Source organism: Mercurialis annua, linkage group LG7 (genome assembly GCF_937616625.2).
Source record: "Mercurialis annua linkage group LG7, ddMerAnnu1.2, whole genome shotgun sequence".
NCBI classification, from domain to species: domain Eukaryota; kingdom Viridiplantae; phylum Streptophyta; class Magnoliopsida; order Malpighiales; family Euphorbiaceae; genus Mercurialis; species Mercurialis annua.
Window position 1 is genome coordinate 42,358,867 of NC_065576.1, and position 20,232 is coordinate 42,379,098.

The following is a 20,232-nucleotide window of genomic DNA, read 5'->3' on the forward strand; positions in this document are numbered from 1 at the left end:
AAACGCAAAAGACGTTAATTTAATTTTTCAGGGTACAATTGAAACACAAAAATGCAAAATAGGGTAAAATTGACAAATTTTCAACGTCAGGGTATGATTGAAAATGGGCTAAAATATCGGGGTTTTTTAAGACATTAGGCCTAATTTTTTTCAATAAAATATCTCATATTTTAGAGTAGTATTTTCTATGATTGGATTTATCAAATAAGGAATTATTGTTTTAGTGAAGGAAAACATAGTTTAGACCATCTTCAAGGGAGTCATCAAAATGGAAATTAATGACTCTCCATCTTCAAGGGAGTCACCAAAATGCATTTTGGTGACTCCCTCACACTCTCTTTCATCAAAAATGGTGAAGGAATTTTTCCTTCACCATTTCACTTTTTGAGTATAATAATATGGTTAATTTACACTTGAGTACATATAATTTATAGTTGTATTTAATTAATTACTTACTTATTAAATTATTTAACGAGACAATAATATAATTTTAGTTTTTATGTTGTGTTAATTTAAATAAATTAATGTAATGTTTATTTTAGTTTTTTTATTGTGTTAATTTAAATAAATTAATGTAATGCTCATTTTAAATAATTTTAATATAAATTAAATTTTATAAGATATTCATAATTAAAAAAATTTATAGCAATTTATTTTTAAAAATATGAATAATATTATAATTCAGACGAATATGAACATAAATAAGTTTGTGGGTATAATTGGTAAAAAGTGTATAAAATGTTAAGAATTGAAAATGATTATTATATTAAAAAGTAAAAAAGTAACTTTTTGGTGAAGAATTTGGTGATGACCATTGGAGTGAATTTGGTGAAAATTCACTAAATTGAAAAATGGTGAGGTAAAAATGGTGACTTTTCTTGAAGATGCCCTTAGAGTGAGAAAATTTAAATTTCGGATGCAGAACACGGTAATCTTTGGCTTCTAATACAAAATTATTGTCTTTAAACTTGTTTATTTTGTTATTTATTTTATTTTTTGAATTAATTGCTAAATTTTATAGAAATTTATGTGTGATTTTGGTGTGTTTTGAAACTTGTAAATTCAAAATCGTTTGTGTTGATTTTTAGTTTGATATGTAGTGTTTGTTCAAATTTCACTTTTTATTCTATATTTAAAAAAGTGTATTTTACTCAAATAACTAACATTTAGATTTGATTTACTTTTATACCGACCCATATTTGACATTTTAAAACTACCATATACAGTCGACCCTCTGATAATTAATACACATGGTGGATCAAAAATTTATTAATTATTAGAATTATTAATTTATTGAATTTATATAAAAAAAATTATAAAAGATATTTTAAAGCATCTACATTAATAGACCTAATATTAATATTATATTATAAAAAAACTAACTAAATACACTTTAAAATCACTCAATTTAAAAATAATAATTTTATATTCAATTTAAAAAATATCAATTGATATCAAACTAAAAAATAATCATTAAGAAGTTGTATTCATAAAGTAAAATAATTTTTGATATTTTTTATACTTACTTTAATTTGTTTATCTTATACCTTCTTTTAAAATTTCTAAAAAGAATAAGAAAGTCATAATTTGATGGTATTTTAACTTTCACTTTATGTATTAAGGTTAGTATTGTCTCAAATAAATCATCAATTGTTATATATTTCTTTAAAAAAATCTCTCTAATAATTAATATTCATATAGCATATATTTTAAATTTTAAATTTTATTAATTATTAGATAATAGAATTACTAATTATCTGACGTGGAACGAAGTTGGTTTTCTCAATTTTTTATTAATTATTAGAATTATTAATTTATATAATATTAACTATTATAGGGTCGACTGTAAAAAAGAATTTATTACTTTTATATCATTCATATAATAGAACCTTAATAACACAAATCCTCATAATTATAATTATTTTCTCTCTCCTCTCTCAACTCACCTTTCACACTCAGATCGCCGTTCTACCTTCGCCTCCGTCGTTCCGCCTCCATTGTTCCGCCTTCGTCTCGCCGTCCCATCTTTTTCTTTTATCTTTTTGATTTTAAATCTGAAATTTTTTATTTTTTTTTGTATCATTTTCAGATCTGTAATTTGTTTATTTTTTACCGTTTTTTCACCATTAAAAATGTATAAAGAGTATCTTTAAAGAATCTAATACTTATTTTTCATGTTATATAGAATAGTTTTGTGATTTTATAAAATAAAATTCTGTTATTTCTGCATTTTTCTTGCGTTTTGTTGTATTTCTGCATTTTTTTTATTCTGCAAAATGATTTGTTGATGATGATTGACTGTTGAATTATTGTAATGTTACAGTGTTGATATTATGTGGAAATCAACTGAATTTTTTTATTTTAACATTGACAAATAAGACAATATTGTCTGTGAAATAAACTAAAAAAATTAAATTAAATTAAATTAAGACTAGATAATGATATGGTAGTATCGGGGAAGAAGACAAATAATGATGTTGAATTATTGTAATGTTACAGTGTTGATATTGTGTTAATTTTCGGTTGATATTTTATTGATTTTAGCATTGGTGAAATGATATTAAATTATTGTAATGTTAGAATATTGATCTTATGCTGATATTTAGTTGATTTTAACATTAACAAAAAAGAACACAATATATATATAAAAAAAAATAAAATAAAAAAAATAGAAATTAAATTGAAACAATGTTGAAAAAATGAAAATTAGTGTAATAAAAAATTGAAAACTTTAAATTAGTTAGTTTATTGCATATGTTGATTATGTGTTGATTTCGTATTGATATTAAAACTGACGAAAAATATTAACAGTAAAAAAAAGTCAAAATTCAAAAAGAAATAAAAAAAAATAAAATTTAAATATGTGATAAATATTAAGTGCAGGAAAATAAAAGTGGAAAAAAAATTAAAAATGATCACTTAATTTTTTATTAATTATGGTCACTTTTAATTTTTTTTCTTTCAACTTAATTTTTTATTAATTATGGTCACTTTTAATTTTTTTTCATTCTTAAATTTATATTTTTGATGTAGTTGTATTTTTATTTCTTTTGTATTAGTTATGATATACATCTATGTTTTAATACCTTACTAATAGCTACTTGTTGTTAAAAAAATAGATTTAATCAGTTAAATATTATTTTAATATAGCCTAAATAGCAATTTGCTCCATCAAATTGTAAACAATAAAAAATTAATATATAAATTAATTTTATAAATAAATTAGTCATGAATTTGATAATTATAGTGAATTAATCCTGTTTTGACAAATTAGCTTGGAAGAAATAAATTACCGACAATTATCCTTATAAATTAAGTAGATAAATTGGCAAAACAAAGTTAATTAATTATGATTATCAGATTCATAACTAATTTGTTTATATATTAATTTGAATGAGAAAATTAGTAGTTAAGTCTCTTAACATAATTGAACTTTTACTTTAGAGAAACTAATCTGTCCACGTCAGATGCGAAAGCAGTGGAGACTGGCTTTTTGGCTTCTAGCTATGTTACCTCATGTGATGCAATTGGATTTTGTGAAATATAAAAGTAAATATCAAGTGGGTCCTGTCACCAAAGTGTGTGAAACATGTGGATATTTTAATAGAAATAAACTAAAGAAGAAAAATCGCCCATCAGCAGACATAATTTAATTATTAAATATTATGGTCCCACTTCAGAGTTATAAATTGGCATAAGATACTAAACAAATCCTTCAAATTATTCAAAAAATTTATATATGTTTTTTAAATTATTTTAAGTTGTTTAAGTTTTCAATATTTTAAAATGGGGGAAGTGAATAAACTTTGAAACTTGAAAAAAAATCATAAAAATAACCATAAATATAAGGAGATAAGTATCTGAAAAATAAATTAAAATTTTTTGGGTGTTTTTAAAAAAAAATTAAAAAAAAGTTCGCATCATTTAAAAATATTAAGAGTTTGAATGACTAAAAATAACTAAAAAAGTTTGTGCATTAAAAAATTATTTTGTTTCTTTGGTGTTATAATTTTATATACTTTCCTTTCATTAATAATAAAAAATAAAGGCTCTAATTAATTCATGACCTATTCTTCCATTCATGTTAAATTGGATAGCTTCTATTATTAATGTGAATTGTGATAGAACATTTTAGAGATGTGTTTAGAACATTTTAGAGATGTGTTGGATGATTAAATATTTTAATTATATATACTTTTTAATAAACATCATGCATTATTATACATTTCAATATTGATAAAGATATATGATATTTTAATTTTTCAATAATAATCTAGTTTAAATAAATTTGGGGTTTAATTATACCCATTAGGATAGAATTTCAACTGATGATATCCTTATAAACCAATAAAGATGTTTTTAACATCTAAATAAATATAAATATATTAATTAAAACTCATGAAAAAAATTATAGAATTTACGATGTGTGAATTTTCTATAACTTGATTTGTTTTAGTTTTTTTTAAGAGGAAGGTAGTGAGAAATATTGTGAGAAGGAAATAGGAATATGAGCTAACCATTGCACATGCTTAGTCCTAGCCCATATCAGATTTGTCTGAAAGCTACACACTGACCAATTTGTCAATCAGTGTCTCAAAGTTTTTATAGTTAATAAATTAGGCAAATTGAGGTGTTTAATGGTAATTAGTAAAAGGAGCAAAGTGATTCAAATTAGAAAGTTAGAAGCCAGATTGAAACTAGTTAAGTGGATAAAATGGAATCTTATCAACATTATTTCAAGAATAACCTATGATCACGTAATGATATTAGTATATATAGTTTCTCTAAATTTAACCTGATGGGTAAAATAAAAAATTTAAGGATCAGAAAGGTGAATTAATAAAAAAAAATGAGACAACCCTAGTCAAAATTTTTTGCCACGTCAGCGTGTTTTGACACTCAATTTTTGTTTCGGAGGTTAAAAAAAATAATTTAAAAAGTTTAAAAGTTCGATAGATCAAATAAATTTAAAAGTTAGATTGATCAATGAATATAAGTTCAGAAACCAAATGATGTTTTAAGCCAATTTTGTTGTTGAACTTATTGTTCATGTTCATAACATGTGGGTTGATAATTTCGGTACAAATCATGACTAAGAAATTCAGGCACAAACCCAAATATTGATTTTAATTTAGGTCGTAAATTTTGGCACAAAACAATATTAAGAAACTTTCTAATTCACATCTATAAATTTCAATGAAACAAACAATTGGAATTCTGATAATTAACTTAAATCAATTAAAAAGGAAAGGAAGAAGGAATAATACATTTGGTGCTAAACCACTAGATGAGTGGATTTTGGAGTGCCTAAAAAAAGTATAAAAGAAAAAGTAAATGAGAGAGCTGGAAGTAGGATCTCATCCTTTCTACTTTTTAACAGACTAGTTTTGCATTACGTGCTATGCACGTGGCTCGTAACGTAATTTATCAATGAACATATTAATAAATTTATTATAATTATTTTAATTTTAATTTATAATTAATATTAAATTAGTTAATAATTTTTGTAAAAGTAAATATAATATACTTCAGTTATTAAATTTTTTCCATACTGAATTTATTCTTCTTTTGGTTTTATAATAACCATAATAAAATAATTAACTTAATTTTATTAATAATATCTTTAAAAATAATAAGATAGAAATTTAAATAATTATATATTGACCAAATACAATATTTTAGTTTTGTAGTTCAATCAAATTAAAAGATAGGTATTCCTACTAATTTGGAGACAATTTAGTTATTTTTTACATACTAAAAATTAAATTGGAGATAATTTAGTTACCTATTCTAATTAGGACTTTTATTACAATAGTAATTAATTTGTTAATGACTATAAAACCTTTATTTAGTAGTAAACTGAAAAGGATTATTTAGTAAATTTGTCTGCCCCCCCATCCGTGCTTTTATATATAGTATAGATTTAGGGGCCGTTTGGTTTAAGGTTGGAAATGGTAATCGGAATGAGAAGGAATGGAAATGGGAATGATTGTTTTCATTTTTTATTTGGTTCAAAATTAGTGTAGGAATGGAAATGGATAAAATTTAATAAAAAAATTATTTATTATTTATTAAATTTTTTTTAAAATATTTAAAAAAAATTAATTTTTTTTAAAAAGTAAAAAAATTATTTTAAAAATTATTTAAAAAAATTAAAAAATATTTTCGAAAAAATTAAAAAAATTATTTTCGAAAAAATTATAAAAAAATATTTTAGAAAATTAAAAAATTATTTAAAAAAAATAAATAATTATTTAAAAAAATTAAAAAATTATTTTAAAAAAAATATTAAAAAAAGTTTTTTTATTATTTTAAATATATTTTTTAAAATAAATATTTTAAAATAGTTTTTTTAATAATTATATAATTATTATTTATTATTAAAATATTTTGTAAAATTTTGATTCTCATTCCCAACATTCCATTCTCATGGGGTAAGGGGGGAATGAGTGATTCCCACTGAGGGGGTAATCACATTCCCATTCCCTAATATAATTTGACAAAACATACCCAAACAATGGGAATCATTTCCATTCCTATTTTCATTCTCCCATTTTTGTGGCGAACCAAACGGCCCCAGATGGTGATCAAAATATCGACCGAACCTGCCGGTTGAATCTAAAATCGGCAATCTATCTTGTCTAATTGACACTAAAAACTGGAAATTTGGTTCAATTGGATTGAAAAAAAAATGAACTAGTCGATCTAAATTGACTTGACGGTTAAACTGGTAATCAATGAGATTAAACCGACTATTGAACAGATTTGACTGAAAACCGGTGGTCTCACGCGTCAAATTTTATTAGATGACAATGCCTCATCTTGCCTTTTCAATGACATCTTGAAAAGCCTATACACATATCATTTTGGTATATTATATAGGAAAGATAGAGTTCTGGTGTAAGTAATATTTTACATTGGGTTTTTGATATTTTTGTTCCCCCCTTATAGGGGGAATTCCAATTTTGTGCCCCAGAGCACAAAATTTCCAGATTTGTGCCTGGGGCCCACCTGCCCGCAATGGCTGTTTGCGGGCAGCATTAACTGGCCCGCAATTAGCCATTGCGGGCCAGTTAATCACCCTTAATCAGGGTGTTTAACTGGCCCGCAATGGCTAATTGCGGGCCAGTTAATGCTGCCCGCAAACAGCCATTGCGGGCAGCATCCCCTATTTAAAGTGGGAGTTTTGATGTTTTTGTAATATTTATTTGAGATGAGGGAATGGAAACATTCATATGCGTGTTGTTTTTATTTGTAATAATGGAAATGGTTACTGTTGGAGAATGAAATTTGAGCATAGCAAATTTTATATCGAAGTATGACGTTTGTGCTTGCATGGAAATGTTGTTTGAATCTATTCATTTTTATATAAAATAATTTTTTCAATTCAATGGTATTCGTGAATTCCGTATGAACTACAAATTATTATTTATAGAGAATTTATGTAATGCGGAGTTTTTTTGTACAAATTTGGAGTTTGATAAAATTATAATTATAATTATATTATACTTTATAAAATTAAAAATTAAATTACATAAATACGTTTAATAATTGAGATACTAAAATTATAAAAAAATTAATTTAATTGTGGGTTATGGTTTGTTTATTATTATGTATAATTCTATTATTAATTTATCTTTATCGCTTACATATTACTCGGAAAAACGCTCAATTCTTTTTTAATATCGAAACTGTAGATTAATTTTATTAATTGCCATTTTTTTCATTTATTATTTGTTGGACTTCTAAAATTAATGTGTAAATTATGGTGAAAAAATTTGGTGTATTATTGCTTACCTTTTTCAATATTTCTCTTTTATATATGGTAAGTTTAAAATCATCTTTTTTATTAATCGTCATTTCTTTTCTATTTTTATTATTTGTTAGACTTTTAAAAATTAATCATACAAAATTTAAATTTTTGATTCAACAATTTAACTATTTTTTTTATATAATATATATAAATTTAAAAAATCTACACATTAATTTATATAATATATATAAATTTAAAAAATCTACACATTAATTTATATAATATATATAAATTTAAATAGTATATAAATTTAAAAAAAAAATATCTCCCCATGATTGGAGAGAGAGTGTATTTACTCTCTCCCCAATCATGGGGAGAGACCAGCCCACAAACAGCCATTGCGGGCTGGTATTAAACCAGCTGATTAAGGCTAATCAGCTGGTTTAATACCAGCCCGCAATGGCTAATTGCGGGCTGGTATCCAGCCCGTTATTAGCCATTGCGGGCTGGTGTGCCTCAGGCACAAAAATAGAATTTTTGTGGCCTGAGGCACAAAATAGGAATTCCCCCTTGATAGGGGGAACAAAAATATCAAAAACCCATTTTACATTGCTAAATGTGAGTTAAGTGTGAAAACAACTTATAAATTTTAAGTTAAATATGAAATTAAAATTATTATTTCAAAAAGTATTTGATTTATTATTTATTTATTATATTATGAATTTTCATAACTTATAAACTATTTATTTAATTTTTTATTATAAAATTATTTCTTTTAACATTATCTAATTTTCTATTATAAAAATTATTACTTTTAAAATTATCTAATATTCTATTATAAAATTTATTTCTAATAGTAGTATAAATTAGCTATAGTTTAAATTTATTTAAGGGTTAATGTCAAAAAAAATCACGAACTTTACACATTTTCTCATTTTAATCATGTAGTTTAAATTTTCTCATTTTTACACACGAACTACCACTTTTTCTCAAATTCATACACGGTGCTGAGGTGGCACTTATTCATTGGTTAAAAGTGACATCCACCTCAGCAAATTACACCAATGGAACCGTGACACCTCAGCACCTTGTATGAATTTGAGAAAAAGTGGTAGTTCGTGAATGAAAATGAGAAAATTGAAACTGCGTGATTAAAATGAGAAAACGTGTAAAGTTCGTGAATTTTTATGACATTAACCCTTTATTTAAATGGATGCATTCTTAGTCTATATAAAATTTTTATTTTAAAAATCAACTGAAGATGTTTGCAAAAGATCATCGGGAGTTTTTAAATTCAAAAATTAATTTTACAACAAATTAAAATCTAACTCAAATTTTGAGAATTATCTTTGAAATAATTTCAATAATTAAGAAAATACTATTATTATTTTTTTCACAATCACAATTGAAATAATAAACTGAACTAAAATATAAAATAAATAATAATTTTCATGAGAAGTTCTTTTTATATGATTAATTTTTATGAGAAGTTACTTTTTTAGTGAATGATGCGGTTGCAGAGATGGAATTTAACTTTATGGAAAAAGAGGTACAGTGACATTTTTATAGGTCTAGAATTATTGAAAATGGGCTAACAATATATACTCGTCAACTTTGATCATGATGCCTGTCGTTTTTGGGCCAAATTCTATCGTTTGGACTTTCAAAATGACATTATTATGGCTTATTTTTAGACTTTTATTATTTTAATGAGATAACTAGAAAATTATCCTAAAAATCGCTTAATTTTCAAAAATACATGCTAAGTCAAAAAAAATCAATTACCTAAAAAATAAAAAAATTTACACATTCTACGCACTTTTTTTTACTATAAAAAATATGTTTCGATACATTATTGATACATCTCTAATACGGTACGTGAAAAGTGAAAACCATGTATGTGTAAAAAAACTTTTTGGATATCAAATGTAAATTTTTTTGAAAGTACGTAGTTTTGTTTTTTTTTTTGGATTTTTTTTTTGTAATTATTCCTATTTTAATTCCTTTTATGTCCGGTTTAGGATTTTTTGTTTGTTTTAGTATTTAAGCAACATTACGAAATGATAGATGGTAGTTTATGTTGTTTTTAGAGAGAGTTGATTATTTTCCAGATTTTAGTATTCAATTGAATCAACAAATTTTTGATGTCTAATTCATAAATTTTTTATTACTGAATCAGTAGATTTTAAAATTTAATTTGCTGATATTATGTGTAATCAACGGCATTTAAATTATTCGGTTTTTATTTGTAACTTCCGCTATATCAGTTCGTGATGATAAGCCCAACGCCACTAGACTATCATATTTCTTTTTTGCATAGTGCCTTGCAAGTCGATTTTCTTGGCCTCCCTAGTTTTCTAATTCTTTGTGTCTATGCATCTAAGTTGTTGTGTAAAATAATCAAACATATAATATGTAGTAAAAGCGATGGTTAAAGTTTTAAAATGCACCCGAGAAACATGATCACTTAGCATTACATCAAAACCACTAGAAAAAGAAAGCTGACTTGCAAAATCTGCAGGTTAATATGGAGGAGGCTGACTTGTAGCAGCTGGTTCACAACAAACACACTTCACATGCACCTTCATTAGGTTTGACCTAGGTAGCAATATAGGCACGAAAAAACCGGACACTTGGACACATATACAGCGAAACTGCGTTACTTCAATGTTTTTTATGTAAGAGATGAAGTTTCGTGTCCGAAACGTCAAATATCTAATACATTTTGAAAACGGAACACGTTAATTGAATGAAGTGTACATGCTGCCTAGAGTTTAATTATAACTTGATGGTGCCTTACAAAATTTCTTACTATTGCCTATCAGTTCATATTTATTGCAATAATATTTCATGCCCTACATGTACAAGATCTCTTATCCTAGTAAGAGTTTGCTCCTCCTCTTTATGACTCATTTAATACTCTATATTGCCATTTAATGTAATGTCACATTATGTAGTGATGACTAGATGGAATCATACACTTTCATATAAGTAGGTGAAAATTATAATTTCCATTTCATTTAAGCCCCCTTTGAATATCACTACATCAAAAAAGTCAACTTTATTTCCTACACTTGACTAACAATATATATTAGTCCTGAAATACGACTACATGATGAAGACCTCAAAGTGTATCAAATTTATGAGAAATTTTTAGATAGACCGTGTCTACCATATTATTCGTAAAATAGCTATCATATTATGATACGTCATTAAAATAGTGACATTATTGTAATTTTGTTTATTATTTTTTTACACTTTTGAATAGTTATATTACGATAGTGCCATTATTTTAATAACGTGTCATAATGTGATCGGTTTAGTCCATAGATGACGTGATGAACTGAGTCTACTTAAAAAAATTTCCAAATTCAGTATTAGCATATTCTCTTTATGAATAAGAATGTGATTCCCAATTCCATTACAAACAAATTATTGTTTTTTCTCTTTTTTTTTATGCTTCATTAACATTCCATGGAATAGAATGTATTTGGACCAAAGCTTTAATGAGGAAGCTTCCTGCATTTGGAAGAATCCAACTTTGGTAGTACCCACTAGGATGTCCCATGTGATTGAAAATGGAAAGATCGTCAAAAACAAACAAAGAATAAATTTTTTTTGATAATTTTGTCTGTTAAATGCACATCACATTTTGGAATATCATTTTTGCATTTTCTGGCTCTGAATTATTGCTTCCAACACAATCTTTGTTGTTTACTAGGAGTATGCATTAGGTTAAAACTGAACCAAGTCATTTTTATGAAGAAAAAAAAAATTAAACGCGTCGAATCAAACTAAATCGGTCAGTTAATTTTTCAGGCTTTTTAGGTCAATTTGTACCAAAAATAAACTGAAATTCATCTATCACTGAAACCAAACTTAAAAATCAAATCAAGCCGAATTTATCAGTTAGGTTTCGGTCTGATTTTGCACCCCCTATACTACCTACCTTACAGCCAAACTTATCAGTTAGGTCCGGTTAATCGGTTTCGGTCCAATTTTGAACCAACCCCCCCGCCCCTATTGATTACTAACTACCTTATGGTTCTCACTGCAAGAGTAGCAATAACATAGCAAGCTAGCAGACAATGATCGATGAAAAATCCGACTCATATGACTAGATAAGAAAAAAAAAGAGAATTTTACTGATATTTATGCATATTATTTTGGCTATACAGGAGGAACTTATTAATATTTTAATATACAATTTATACACCACAAAAATAACATATCTATAAACAAATTAATCACCTATGTTACATAATTCTATGTATTGCACAAAACAAGTATATAGAAGAACAGGCATGAAGATTAATGCCAAACTCTTCTCACTGCACTATTGGAAGATCAATTTCCTTCGTTTAAGGATTTGATCTTTCCGAGCTAATCGGGGGAATGGGATTCTCCCACTGAGTGAACATTCTCTTGATAGCTTCTTCTTTCTCATCAACAAAATCAAGAAAGTGAAAAATGACATGCGAAAAGCGCGTAGATGGTGAAATTATAGAAGGAGAGGCCTGTAGAATTTGCCTACGTTTGAATCGCAAGAATTGTCGAAGTGCTCTTAGTAGAAATAGAAGAATGGCAGCTAGAGATACAATACCGCATAAAAGATATAGACCCCAGAAGCTTGTCAGATTAAGTTGGTTTGGCTCAGATTTTTGCCTTTTCTCTTCAGGGCAGCCTTTCTTACAGAACCACTTCTCGTGGATCTTCTGAAGCTTTCCTGTCTCGGAAAGTTGTAGAATTGCAGTAGACATGTCAATAGCGAGGGGGGAGTCTCTTTGAAACGCCTGATTTAGACAAAACAAAATTCATTAAAATATATTCAGAATCCAATAAGTAGCACAAGAGAGTTTTACACTTTTCGGTCATATAATACTAAAATGGTGAAGAAAGTGCAAGATAAAATGAATTACCATATCTCGCCTTCAATATTACAGTACATTCTTTAGCTTATGAGGTAGATAGTAACTCTGTATACAGTAAGGTTGTAATTTTTCGTGCTACATGCACTTTTAGACGAATGCAAAACAAAAGTTGAACTATAATAATCTATGGTTTGTCGTGGGATTTATTCTTTAGGCTTACGTTGGATTTGGAATTTAGTCTTCCAAGTTCCACGTGCCTGAATCGGGTCATGAAAAATTCTAGTGATTCCGTTAAGCAAAAGGTAAGGTGTCCTTCTATCACGAAAAAATGATGCTTCATATGTTCTTTTTAGAGTTACTATTCGCAAATGAAATTTCACACAGGTTTACCAAGCAGCTCATTAAACATCACTCTTGTGCACACTGTAAGAGAGTTTAACTTGCTTGTAAAGAAAGGTACTTACAAATCCCCAGCCACCTCTGGTGAATGGTTGCCCAATAATCCCAAAGTCACTTTGTTTTGCAAGAAACAGCTCTATATATGGAAGCTCGTCGATTACTGCAGCTACGCCTCCAGTTTTTTGCGGCCCTAGCCTCAATGCTCTCTCATATTCCTCCGGGGACCCAAGAGGGACAAGCCTAGAACGAGGTATATATAGACTTTCAGATAGGTATCCATAAGCAAATGACCCTACTTGATATCCTATCGGCCAATCGCTTGCAATCAAGCTGTCAATTCCAGTAATGGGTGACGGAAGCTGTTGAATTGTAAGGATTGAAGTCAAACTTGCGGTATAGCTTGCAGTTATTACCATCAATAGGAAAAGCCACACTATCATCACCATGCGCCCAAGTGGACTTACAGTAGTTTCTTCTGCAAATAAATGACAGTAGAAAATTCATCAACACAACAACTATAGTATAGTAATGATTAATAGAATAGAAAACAAAAGACGAGTAATTTTTAAAAGATTTTCTGCATTAAGAATTATATTAGTATTCTATGTCACTGTGCCAAATTGACTATGTAACGGAAATTTGTCAAGGCCTACATTTCAGAGTTTCCTTTTCTTTTCATAAATGCATCTGAAAAAACTCTGAAACTTTAAATTTATAACCTATTCTAGTAATAAATATTGTTTTGTTGTGTTCCATTTCAGCATTTTCCATTTCAGGATTTCCATTGCCTTGCAATATAGTTAATTGAAGATAAAGTAACATGAATCAAAATAGTTTCAATCCAGAATATATTCAATCATGGTATTCAATCAGAGAGTTAGAGTTTAAGGTGAGCTAAGAACACAGAAGATTAAGTTATCAAAAACAGTATGTCTTACGATTTGTCTTAAATAGAGTTGAGAAGCTAAACCTGCCACAAACAACAGTAGGAAAATAAAATGTTAGAGAGAAACTGGCTTAGAAACATATAAGGATAATCAGTAGCAACATCAAATTGGGAGGTAAAGTGAAAATGGCAATTTTAAAGAGACTTCACTTTAACATTGATAAACTTACATAAACATGGTTATAATCTGCCTTCTCGGAGGACCTCTGAATTCATCATTGACCCGATGTTCAAGAATCCAAATGACCACAGCAATCATCACAAAAGAAGCGGCTGTGGCACACCACATCTCCAGTGTAAATGGTTTAATAAAAACCCAAGCACTTGATTTCGAATTGCTAAATGGAGCCACAATGACAAGACCACTAGCAGCATATGGCTGAGAAAAATCAACTATTCTCGTCCGGTTGGTCACAATTGAAATATCTCCAACAGCTGCATCAAATACCTGAAATCAAATCATCGAAGAAAGAACAAAGCTTAACTTTCCAAGTTCAATCTGCTTACAAATATATTTATAGATGCAGCATTTTTCAAGATAGAGCTACAACTATATGGATCTCAATCAGAGCAAATTCCAGCATTCCGATCATGGCCTCTCTTTTTTCACAATGCTCGAGATAAACGCATGCCAGACTAATGAAAACAATAACGCATTTAGATGAGCTTTTAGAAACTTTTTCTATATTTAAGATTTACTAGGCAAAACAAATGCAGTAAATGGTAAGTTTTGAAATATCTTCCATGGATGCCATATCATGCTTGCCTCAGAGGCTTTGCCTAAATCTTATTGAAAATTTTGAAATCAGCAACTTACATTTACTTTACTTACATCTTTTGCTACCATTCGTGTGAGTTCGTTGTAACTGGGATTGGATCGACCATCCCCAAAAAGCTCAAACTTGTAAGGGACTTCGTAGGGGATTAATTTCCTTGCTTCAAGAAACACATCAATACTATAACCTTCAATATGGCTCTCGTTTACTTTAGTAACGAACTCAACAAAACTGGCTCTATATGGAACTCCGATTCTCAATGGTCTCTCGTCATCAGCAATTACCCAACCACGTGGCTTTTCCATCTTTCCACCAGGCCATGTAATGTTCTGAAGCTTCTGATCTACATAGGAGTGGTTAAGTTGTTCCCCTTGGAGAGATTCAGGGGGTAACAGTGAGAAACCTAAACTATTAAACCAATAGCCAACAGTGTGAATAGATGTCCGAGCAATGTTAATGACATCAAAACCGCCACTGTCAATGTTCCGGTCTTGATTAATTTGAATATGACCACTTAAACCAGTGAAGTTCGTCTGTAGAATTTTGTTAAGTAGATCAGTCCCACCATTAAAGACTTTCAGCTGGCCCAGCTGTAGTTCAGAATTTTTCATCTCAAGTAATTCATGGTTGGAAGAAAATGTGATATTGTTGAATTCATCAATGAATCTATCAATGGCGTATGCAACTGCCCAAACTGTATCATAAGCTTGAAGTCCATAGTTATTCAGCTCATAACCTACTGAACCATTTTGTTGCATTTCCTTCCACCGAGACAGGAAAGCTCTTTTCTGGCTAGACTCTGGAATATGTTGACGAAGCCCAACTACCCCGTCAAGCATATTAAGTGAAGTTCGATTTTCCCGAGAAAATGAATCTATTGTAGCGGAAAGCCAATCTGTTGCAAACCAAACATAATTGTAGGTCATCATTTGAAGCTTTTTTGCAGCCTTAAAGATTCGCAAATGGGGATCCGGATTAACATGAACAACATAAACACGTGGACCGAGCAGTTTAGATTTCCTGAGCAAATTCATAATTTCATCTTCATCAAAGCTGACAGACAACTTCATTTTATACATCTTTGACAAATTCTTTTCAAGTTCATCTTCCAAAGCAGCTACCCCATTCCTCCCAGGATCATCATCCACATAAATTGCAATTATCTCTTTCCACCCATAAAAGGCGATCAATTCAGCCATCGCAGCCATCTGGTAAGAGTCGCTTTGTGTAGTTCGGACAAAAAACGGGAACTGCAGAGCAGAAAGAGTAGGATCAGTAGCAGCGTATGAAACAAGAGGCACTTGAAGACCATTTGCAATTTGAGAAATCATATGAGCTATTCCGGAGGACTGGGGGCCAATTACAGTTACTACTTCTTTCCCAAGTACCTGGAAAGCTGACAGACAAATATAGAGTGAAAACCACATTAAAAATTAGCTAAACAATACAGAATAATCCTATTACCAAAATGAATGCTCAAGATCAATTTTTTTGTGCAATTTCATGCTTCTACATCAAAATTCCAAGGTTCTATACCTTGTTTAATCCTCAACTATAAATTAAAGCCCTATCAAACCCAGCACAACATATAAGAAGAAAAAACTTAGCAGCAATACAGTCACACAGATTACATTCAATCCTCATGGTCATAGTCCAATTCTTTAAATTATAAAACTCAAGCTAATAAAAAAGAAAATTTCTTGCCATATTAAGAGAAAATTGCCCCCAAAGTAAGGGGCTTTGAAGATTGCTTACCTCCAACAGAACCCAAGAAGACATTACACTGTGCATCCTCCATGAGCAGCCTCAGCTCAGTCCCATTAAGAATTTTTGCTACCTTATTAATATCAGAAACTGCAGCTTCCATTGCTGGCTTTGCAGCTCTACCAATAACAGAATCAAAACTAAAAACTGCTCCAACATTTACAAACTCAGGCCTTTGGCAAGAAACTAAACAACTAAGAACCACCCATATCAAAACAAACAAAGTTATTGGCTTTTCCATAAAATTCAATGTCAAAGCCAAGAAAACAAAGTTTCATGCAACAAAACTCCATTCAAAAATAAAGACTCAAAACCCAACATCAAATAAGTTGTTTTTAGTATAGCAGTAGTAGTACTATTATCCATTTTTGTGGAAATATGTAAGATTTAGTCATATAAAAAAATGGAAAGAAAGAATAAGACTGGACAATGACATTTAAGAAGAGTAGTAAATGTAAATGAGGTTGTGGTAGGGATGGACATGTGGGGACAATTTGGGAAAGATGGTTACAGAAAATTATGTAGTACAAAGAATCAATGCTTACGAAGAAAACAAAACGTGCAAGTTGATTTACAGCATTAGATTTAGAGCTTGTGGGAATCATGTAAAGACAGAATAAAGATGAAAGACAGAAGAAAATTTACGTCTATAAGATGTTTTCCATTGGTGGTTACAACTTTTTTTTCTGATGGAATTAGTGGTTAGAATAGAACTTAGAATCTTACATAATTTAGTATAATTACCATGCTGCTGACTTTAGGCTAAAGTATTAATTTTTTATATTTTAGAAAGTTTTATATTTTAATTTTGTTTAATTAAAAAACAATTTTTTTTAGTGTTTTAGTTCTATTAAATTAAACTTTACTATTAAAATTCAGTTATATATTTTAAAAAAAAATTAAACTAAGTAATTTAATTTAATTTTAAGAGTAGTAATAATGATTTTTAAATTGATTATATGGTTGGTAGAGTTGTACATAGAGAGTTCCCTTCAAAATTGACCGACATGGAAATTTATTAAATATTCAACTTCACTGAAGTTTAGTTCAAACTACAACTGAATTAAACAATTCTTTTAGTACAAAAATAATTATTCATTCATTTCATTTTGACTATTCATTTACTTTTTATGATACTAAAAAGTTCATTTATAAATTAAAACATAATTTATTTATAAAGAAAATTAAATATTAGAGTAAAATTAAACCAAATACTTTCTGAAAGCTAAAGCATTAAACTGACCGAATAATTTATATTTTAGGTGTTCAAAGTCCTTTTTAAAATGAAAAGAAATTGCTTGAATTAAGAATGCCAAGCATTAAAGCTGAATTTTGTCACTTCACAAGCTTGAGCATGTGGGCTTGAGTCCAAACAAAAGCCCAAAATAAGCTTCACCTTCTAGGCTCTAGCTACTGTAAACATGTGAAAATCCAATTTTCAGATAAGGGCTTTTTGGTCATTTAGCCATAAAACTAGATAACAGTCGTTTTGGATAGGGATAATGGCTTCTTCTTCCGTTAGAATTTTAAAGTAATGCTCTTTGAAAGCTGCTGTTGGTGGTGATAATGGCTTCTTCAATTACCTCCTCTTTTCATACCAGGTCAAATGCCTAACCCTAACCCTAACTCTTTATAATTTATGCTTTATCATTTCTTATGCTATACAATTACACAACTGTACTTGTTTCAATTTGGTTAATGCTCATTTGATAACATATAAATTACTTTTGGTGGTTTTGAAATTTTGGATTTTTTTTCCTTGTCTTCTTTTCTTTTGTCAAGCTCTTGAAATTAATATGATTATGAACATTTAGTTCTGTGACACTAAGTTCACTCAGTTATGCTGCATTTTCAATTTATGCAATTTTTCACAATTTCTAGAAGGATATATTAGTTCTTTTTGTTAAGTTATACTACACATAATTGGTTCATGTGAATGCTGTTCTTTTTTCTTGTCAAAAAATTATTGACTTCTGATGGAGATAGAATGAGGATTTTGCTAAATTGGACTATTGGATTTGTTTGCTAATAGATTTTATATTCCTAGTTCTTGGTTTGATTGTTCTTTCTATGATATTTCAGCCATCTGAGATCTGTATTTTTGGGTGAGAGAAATGGAATTTGTGTACCTATTGTTCCACAAACTCGAATTGGCTTTGCAAAGAAGACTATAGAATGCAAGGAGTCACGAATAGGTAAGCAGCCAATTGAGGTGCCTTCCACTGTGACCTTTGCGCTGAATGGCCAAGATGTTCAAGTTAAGGGTCCGTTGGGGGAGCTTTCATTAAGTTATCCTCGAGAAATCAAGATTGAAAGAGAGGAAAATGGATTAATTAGAGTAAAAAAGGCATTGGAAACAAGAAGAGCCAACCAAATGCATGGACTTTTCAGGTAAACTCTTCTGTCCAGTTTGATAATATTTCATGATGTATTTATCCGGAAAAAAAAAATTCATTATGTTTTTGCCATGTGTCATCTTTGCAATAAGGAAACTCAATAGTGACTGTTAAGTAGGGGTGTAAATGGGGTAGGCCCGAGTTATTCCAAGCTCGAGCTCGAATGGGCTTAAATTTTCATGCTCGAGCTTGAGCTCGAACAACATCCCAGCTACTCGAGTTCGAACTCGATTCGAGTTTAATAAAGAAAAAGATAGTTCTTGCACATTTATCATATTTCGTGCATTTAATTATTATTTTGACTAATCATAGAGTTCAACCAATTAAGATTATATCCACCTAGTACATATATAAATTGTTAATTTATGTGTGTAAAGAGGCTTGTTTAGGCTCGCGAGCCTGATGAGCCTCTTTAATTGATACTTTGGCTTGGCTCGAGATGAAACTCGAGCAGCTCGAGCTTGAGGGGATCGCGAGTAGCCCGACTCGTTTACGCTCCTACTGTTATGGTATATTCTTGATTGTAGGAAAGTAATGTGTTTGACATGCCTATCAGTGAATTTCATGTCTAATAAAACACGAAACAGATTTCGAGAGTCTGAGCAAGAAGACAATTAGAGTTTAGGCCTACTTTCCTAGCCCTCATCTCCGAAACAAGATCCCTACTTGCTTAGACTGCTTTAATCTAACAAAGACGCCTCATTAGAATGTCATCCAGAAGAATATACTATCGGTTGTTTTGATTTAACTAACTGTTGCGGCTATAATAGCCTCATATGTCAAAGTTCATTTAAATCCAGTGACATATACTACTGAATTGCTCACAGCCAATGGAAATTTTTAAAATGTTCAGGACACTTACAGACAACATGGTGGTGGGAGTTTCCAAAGGATTTGAGAAGAGACTTCAATTAGTTGGTGTTGGTTATCGTGCCACCGTAGAAGGAACAGACTTGGTATTAAGTCTGGGATTCTCTCACCCAGTCCGAATGGCAATTCCTGATGACCTAAAAGTGAAAGTGGAAGAAAACACCAGGATCATTATTAGCGGATACGATAAGTGCAACATTGGTCAATTTGCTGCTTCTGTTAGGAAATGGAGACCTCCTGAACCATACAAGGGTAAAGGTGTCAGGTATGTCAATGAAGTTATCAGATTAAAGGAAGGAAAAGCAGGCAAGAAGAAATGATTATTGTTATTTAATTTTGTATCAATTTGTCAATCTGTTAATCCCCACTCTAATTTATTTGCATCAGCCCCATGTATTTCAGCTACTCGTTAAATCGACAAGCATTTTGTTTTTATTTTTATTTCTTTTTTTCTTTC

The 20,232-nt window shown here is 29.4% G+C and overlaps 2 protein-coding genes across 4 annotated transcripts; one reads left to right on the forward strand and one right to left on the reverse strand.

Annotated features, from left to right (window-relative positions):
- Positions 1–11,875: 11,875 nt before the first annotated feature.
- LOC126655896 (glutamate receptor 3.7) lies at positions 11,876–17,298 on the reverse strand. 3 transcript variants are annotated; one of them, XM_050350243.2, is made up of 6 exons: positions 16,501–17,298; positions 14,787–16,141; positions 14,140–14,417; positions 13,962–13,993; positions 13,089–13,498; positions 11,876–12,546 (listed from the first exon to the last, which is right to left on the reverse strand). In XM_050350243.2, the coding sequence occupies exons 1-6, from the start codon at positions 16,748–16,750 to the stop codon at positions 12,115–12,117; spliced, it is 2,757 nt and encodes a 918-aa protein (XP_050206200.1). In that variant the 5' UTR covers positions 16,751–17,298; the 3' UTR covers positions 11,876–12,114. The 3 variants fall into 3 exon arrangements, with proteins under 3 accessions (XP_050206200.1, XP_050206201.1, XP_050206202.1); XM_050350244.2 differs by having other exon boundaries at positions 14,802–16,141; positions 16,501–17,297; XM_050350245.2 differs by having other exon boundaries at positions 14,787–15,995; positions 16,501–16,592.
- A 689-nt stretch (positions 17,299–17,987) lies between these two features.
- On the forward strand, positions 17,988–20,210 carry LOC126657445 (50S ribosomal protein L6, chloroplastic). The gene is made up of 3 exons (XM_050352135.2): positions 17,988–18,110; positions 18,592–18,900; positions 19,759–20,210. The coding sequence occupies exons 1-3, from the start codon at positions 18,076–18,078 to the stop codon at positions 20,093–20,095; spliced, it is 681 nt and encodes a 226-aa protein (XP_050208092.1). The 5' UTR covers positions 17,988–18,075; the 3' UTR covers positions 20,096–20,210.
- The last annotated feature ends 22 nt before the right edge of the window (positions 20,211–20,232 follow it).